A 6833-nucleotide genomic window follows, 5' to 3' on the forward strand; every position below is an offset into this window, starting at 1 on the left:
ACATATGTAGATACAATTTTTCTATGTAATTGATCACGTTGATACAAATCCAAATAAATTGCTTTTGAAAATCGATTATTTGTGGTTTCTTTGATAGATAGTCGTTTAGTTTTTAGGAGAAAGCACATTTTTCACCGCAACGAGTCATATTTTCCAATAATTCTTTTTTATATGGCATGTATAAGCAAAAACAAAACAACCAACTCAAAAAGATCTTTTTTAAAATAAATTCAGTATATTCAACACAAAATGCACAATTGGTATATTTATAGAAGGAATATTCTTTTCATTTATTTGGTGTTTATTTCGGTTGAATACATTTTGGTATATGTTTGATATTAAGCAAGTGTGGCAAGTCGTTGGTCAATATATATTGTCGTGAAAAATAAAATTCAAAAACCTTCAAATAATCAAGAAAAATCACTCCATACATATACCGCCTTCCTGTGTTTCCATTATAGAGAGATTTTTATATCTTTATCAAATTAAATATGCATTCACTACAAAATGATTAATTTTAAATCAAAAATGTGTGCCATTTTCACCCAATTTTTATCGTTTAAACAGAATATTTTTTCGTTTGTTTAGATTGCGCCCTTTTTTACAAATTGTTCAATTCATCTGTAACTGGCTATGTTCCAGTACTAATCGATTTACAAAACGATTCAAGCAACTCACAGACAAAGTCAACAATAAAACGGTAATAATATTTGTCGGTCATCGTAAATCTAAAAGCCATTGTTTGAATTGGTGTTTGGGGAGCACTTCTAGAGCGAGATGTGATTCTCGATTATATTATGATTGTTATACTTGTTGTGCATTGTCCTGCGAACCCTCTTTGCAAAGTAGTTTTCTGTCGAATTTTCACACGATAAAAATCCCATTCGATTAATGTTGCAACGACACAAAAGAAAAATGTTGCGAAAACTAAATAAAAAGTATCGTCAACACCAATTTTCTTATTGCCACATAAAGCAATCGAAACTTTTTTACAATTCTTTTGTTTGGGGTTTCTTTGCGCACAGAACATTTTCTCGGTGCATACAAAACAACATTGACAAACTTTATGTCAATCCATTGATGTGGTTTTAACTTGTTCTTCTTTTATATCAGATCGCTTAAACAATGGAAGTGGTGAATGTAAAAGCAACACATAGTTTGAGAAAACTTTCAATAGAATGCTTTAATCGGTTCAGATTTAAGAATGCCACAACAAGAAAGAAGCAAGAACTTAACAACTTGAATTTTGCTGAAATGTCTCTAAATCCATAGAATGACTTTGGTCGGTATTGATTGTTCAGCTGTTTCGATGGCCTGATTTACAATTCATGACATAAATGAACTAATAACAGTTCGAACTTTGAATGGTTTTATGTTTTTATTGTGGCTTTTGAATTGACTCAAAGCTTAAAGTTTCATGTTGTTTCCAATGGGATTTTCCATCACAAATACAATATCAGATTGTTTTCAGTTGGAAAGACAATACTGATATTGTGAGTAAGCGTTAATGCAGAATGATGTATGTGTTTGTAGAAAACATCGTTCCAAATTTCATTTTTGTTTTGAATAATTGAAGAATTGAATGCATTTCCATTGTAAAACACGATTTTCGATCGGCAATATCGTCGCAATGTCACAATAGTGAACAAAAATCAATACAGATAGAATATTTTTTGACATTCGAAAAGAACGAGGTGAAATAGAATGTTAATCTGAATTAACGCTATCGATCCATGCACTTTAAATCGAAAAATGTGATTCGAGTCACTTTAAATGGTTTCTCATTCTGTTGAAAATACCACAAATATATTCAAGTAGGCTACAACTTCAAGTTTTAATTAGTACTTTATTCCACCTTCATTTGTAGAGTCTGGCAACTTTGAATGAAGTTAGTTCTGTATTGGATGTCTATTTTGCAGCTGATTTGACATTTATCTTTTGATAATTCAAAATTTTCGTGAAATATTCCTATTTTCAAATTGAAAATACATTGAACTACCCTTGAAATTGGAGCGATAGTTGTCTTTTTGTTTTCATCATCCAAAAAAGTCCTACTCTGATTTGATTTGCGCCAGACAATACTTAATTATACTTTCTGAAAGTGAAAATCAATTGAAAATGCAAGTAGTTACCACCCATTTTGTCATTGGTGTACGTGAACTGTTTACCATTAAATATGACTGCTATTTCAATTTCGAGTCACATTTCTTATATTCATCTTGAGCAAAGTGCACTTTGTCTGACATTTAATTATCACAACGTAGGTTGAAGAATTTCAAATACAAATATTTGATGGCAAAGTACAAAGTGATGGCATACAATCAAATCTCAATGAGTTGGGTCGGTATACATTCGAAGAATTTGCATGAACCGACCAATGAGTTTTTCAAGTCAATTGGTACCTATTACATTTTATTTTGTGCGATTTCCATCACGATTTTGTCAAGTGCAGTGTTTATGTATAAAAATGCGTCTGATTTTGAATTAATTTCGGAGCCATCTTTGATAGTGATTGCCGGCCTACAAAATGTAGGAATGTTTATGAGCATTGGACTTAATATGAAACAAATCAAAAATTTACATATTAAATTACAAAAGATCATCGACGAAAGTAAGTGAACACGCATTATATCATTTTTACTCCAAATATTTATTACTTTAATTTCAGATGATAAACGGGAAATTTTCAACATTTATTGGAATACTGAACAAAAATGTCGTCGACTCACAAAATTGATGCCATGCTACCCTCTCATGTTGATGTTTGTCGCGGCTATACTCTACTCCTTTTATTGTTTATTTAAAGGCAATCGAGACACATTGACTTGGATCTTACCATATAAAATGAGCGTTCCATTCGATACAATACCTGTTCATGGCTGGTATTTATTGTGGTTTCTTCAAGCTAATACTGGTCTGTCTTACTCTTTGGTCATGGTTACGATTTCATCCTATTTCGTCTGTTCCTGCTTTTATATTGGAGCTCTGTGCGATCATTTTGATTATCTGATTTACTCTCTAGAAAAAGACAGGAACCAAACTGATATTAATGCAATGCATAGAAATAATTTTCGAAATATAAAAGAAACACTTTCTGAAGCTATTAGAGTTCATAATACGGTGTTCGAGTGGGTTAATTACAATTTTTCATTTTTGTTTTTCGAAATTATTTTCGATTATTTTTTTAGAATCTTCAAAATTGTAGCCGATATCAATAGTGGAGCCATCTTTTCGTTGTTACCTGTAAATGCGGTTTTCTTAGCGCTAACCATGTACAACACCGAACATGTAACTATCATCAATTAGCTACAAAATTCATGTATTTTATTTGTTTTTTTTTCTTTTCAAGTCATCTTTCGATTGGGTTATGCTGGTTTTCCATGTTATTTGCATAATCAGTTCGATGATTTGGCCATATCTTTATTGTTACTATGCCACCCATGCCACCAATCGAATTTCGTTCATTGGAATCACCGCATATGATGCGAATTGGCTTTATTATCCACCTGAATATCAAAGTTTCATGATTTTGATAATAGCGCGTTCACAGGAATTGATTTATTTCACTGGCTTCGGTTTAATACGATGTACTCTGGAAATTTTCGGCAAAATTTTGTCAAGAGGTTGCTCTTTCTATATTCTGTTTCGGAATTTGTCTCAGCATTGATTGCTCTGATTATTTCCATCCATTTGGAATCAATAAGAATGTTAAGTTAAATATTTTCTAATTGATACCGAAAAGACTAGTAATTAGTAAATGTTCATTTGTTTATGCTAGTTTTTTGGAATGGATGTTAGTTCAAATTTCGAGTGATGACGTATTGCATCTATCAATTCAATTAACCTTATGCACGAGTAGTAAAGTTTACTTTTACTTTATAAAGTTTGATTTCTATTCAGCACCAATAAAAGCACAAAAATGTTTATGTTAGAAGCAAGGGGGTAGACACGAATTATAAAACTTTGAATCATGTGAATCACAGTGAATCAAATGAATCATTCAAATGTCAAATAAGCATCACTTTTAGTTTTACTAACATGATCGTTCAACAAATTCTAAATATTATCGTTGATTTCATTTGGAATTTACTAGAAAAACACGAAATAGATAAAAAATAATGAGTTAATACATTTAAAAAACGTCAAGAAATCATTTTTTCGAAAACAAATAATTTTAATTGTTCAATAAATATTTCTTGTATGACACATAAATGACATTTCAAATGTCACTAAACAATGTGAATCTTTTGAATCACAGTGAATCAAATGAATCATGTCTACCCCCTAGGTTAGAAGCTATTTGAGAAATTTGAAGGTTAAAAACTTACTAACGTACACTTTAAACCCTTTAATTAAACAATTGTATCCGTAAAAGTTTTTGTAAACTATAGTTTTTTAAAGAAGTACTTTAATCACTACTTCAATTCGAAATAAAACGGAAAACCCCAGTTAAATAAATGTGAATGTTTTAGAGAAAATCAGTGTGCAAAGGACCTTTTAAAACTTATTTCAAGTGCTTGCGTACAGTTCAGTTTATTCTTGCATTTTTCACATTCCAAATTATTTGTCATGAGATTGGAATAACTTTATTCATTACATCGAGAAAGGTGAAATAAAAGATATTTTCCCTATTGCTTTTTTATATTAAATAAAAAGTTAAATGTGCACCAAATAAATTTCCTCTCATTCAAAATGCATATTGTTTGGTGGGAAAATTATACAAAAAAATACTGTGAAGTGAAGAAGTAGTCTTAGTATTTAAAAAAGGACACAGTATTGTGCAATATTGATAAATTTCTTGAAGCTTTTATTCCCAATGTATCGTGTTGAATATTGATTATTGTTTGTACACAAAGCTGCTATGATTTCTGCCATAAAATTATTATGATATCACTAACCCATCAACGACTGTAGGTTTTACATTTCGATCTCAAAAATACCACTTAATTTTAAATAGTTCAACACAATTCCAGTTATTATAATTTCAAAATAGTATCTATGGCCGATAACGGTTAATCGAAATATTTAATACGAAGAAGTTGGAATGGAAATGACGCAAATCAAGTTAATTCGGAATTCAAACTCACAGTCAAATTTGAATAACTAATTATTACCTTCTAAAAATAAGCAATGTTTGCCATGAAACTAATGGTATATAAGCGATGAAAACACCAACATGCATTTGAATACGAGCAGTAACATTGTCGCTACTTTTCAAATAAAACTGCACAGTTTGTAATTTTTTATTCGTTGTTCATTCCTTTTCTAATAGAGGATAATTGAAATTAAAGCCAATAACGTGTTAACATTCAAAGAGAACTACCACATTAAAATAAAAATCCAAAAAAAACTCATAATAAAAATTGTGAAAATGGAAAAATTCGAAGTACTCAAATACAATCAGATCTCAATGGGTTGGTTGGGAATTCATTCGAAGCACTTGAACGAACCGACCAATGAATTCTACAGATCATTTGTTGCTCTCTACATTCTGTTCAATGTAATATCGTTTACAATCATTTCAAGTGTCGTGTACATGTATGTACACATACATAACTTCGAAATGATCACGGAGTCCTTTTTAGTTGCGTGTGCTGGCATACAAGTGGCGGGTATGTTTATATGCATCGGAATCAACATGAAAAAAGTAAAAAAATTACATCTTGTACTACAAGAGCTCGTCGACAAGGGTACGAAACATTTCCTTTTATCAATTTTTTAATGCAAATCATGCGATGGTGTCTTTCTCTTGTTTTCACTTAGATCGAAAGGAAGTGTTCAATATATATTGGCAAGTTGAGCAAAAGTGTCGAAAGTATACCAAAATCATTGGCTGCTATCCATTGAAATTGATGTTCGTGGGTACTCTCATCTACTCCATTGTTTGCAATGCAAACGGAAATCGGGATACATCAACTTGGAAATTGTTGTACTTCTTCAGTCTACCAATTGATAGAGACACAATTCACGGATGGTATATGGCCTGGATTGTTGACACCAGTATTGGTGTGACTTATTCTATAATCATGATTACGATTTCAACGTACTTCGTCTGTTGCTGCTTCTATCTCGGCGGTATTTGTGATCATTTTGATTTTCTAACTTATTCATTGAATGAAGAAGTAAAACAGCTCAATAATGAAAAAAATTCCGCAAAATATCAACAAAAGTATGGTAAAATGAAAGACAATGTTGCGCAAACTGTAAATATTCACACAAAAATGTATGAGTAAGTTGTTCAATTTCTTAAGCTCGAAAACTGAATCATTTATTGCTGTTAATTTTTCTTTCAGAATTTTTAATATGGTCGCTGACTTGAACAGTGGAGTCATATTTTGGCTTCTTCCTGCCAATGTCATCTTTTTTGCTCTGGCGCTTTACAATGCAGAACACGTGAGCATTTTTTTTTGATAAAAAGTGCAAAGTTTCAACGAAATTTCTATCTTCTTTCCAGACATCAAGTGCTGACATTGTATTGATCATTTATCATATTATCTGTATGGGCACTTCAATGCTATGGCCAATTTTGTTCTGCTATTATGGAACCCACGTTATCAACCGAATTTCGTTAATTGGATTTTCAGCATATGATGCAAATTGGTTCGAATATCCGTCTGTACTTCAGAAGTACTTGATTTTAATCATCGCACGTTCACAGGAGCCAATTCATTTTGATGGCTTAAATATTATTTATTGTACATTGGAAGTTTTTGGAAAATTGTGCAAAACAAGCTGCTCATACTATATATTATTTCGCAGTCTATCTCATAATTAATTAGTTTAAATTTATCCTACACACAGGGCACCACGAGGCACAATTATAATTCTCTTTT

At 31.4% G+C, this 6833-nt stretch overlaps 1 protein-coding gene across 1 annotated transcript; it reads left to right on the forward strand.

Moving 5' to 3' along the window:
• Positions 1 to 6080: 6080 nt before the first annotated feature.
• LOC116344705 (putative odorant receptor 92a) lies at positions 6081 to 6797 on the forward strand. Its single transcript, XM_031773378.1, has 3 exons — positions 6081 to 6229; positions 6294 to 6393; positions 6455 to 6797. The coding sequence occupies exons 1-3, from the start codon at positions 6180 to 6182 to the stop codon at positions 6773 to 6775; spliced, it is 471 nt and encodes a 156-aa protein (XP_031629238.1). The 5' UTR covers positions 6081 to 6179; the 3' UTR covers positions 6776 to 6797.
• The last annotated feature ends 36 nt before the right edge of the window (positions 6798 to 6833 follow it).

This window comes from Contarinia nasturtii, unplaced genomic scaffold (genome assembly GCF_009176525.2).
Source record: "Contarinia nasturtii isolate CC-2019 unplaced genomic scaffold, AAFC_CNas_1.1 Cnas_scaffold_1178, whole genome shotgun sequence".
Lineage (NCBI taxonomy): Eukaryota > Metazoa > Arthropoda > Insecta > Diptera > Cecidomyiidae > Contarinia > Contarinia nasturtii.

What these genes read in the sequence shown, in the direction of transcription:
- LOC116344705 (XM_031773378.1), top strand. Translation starts at nt 6,180, where the DNA reads ATGAAAGACAATGTTGCGCAAACTGTAAATATTCACACAAAAATGTAT. An exon ending in ATTCACACAAAAATGTATGA is followed by an intron (nt 6,230 to 6,293) that starts GTAAGTTGTTCA and finishes TTTTTCTTTCAG; the next exon opens with AATTTTTAATATGGTCGCTG. An exon ending in CGCTTTACAATGCAGAACAC is followed by an intron (nt 6,394 to 6,454) that starts GTGAGCATTTTT and finishes TCTTCTTTCCAG; the next exon opens with ACATCAAGTGCTGACATTGT.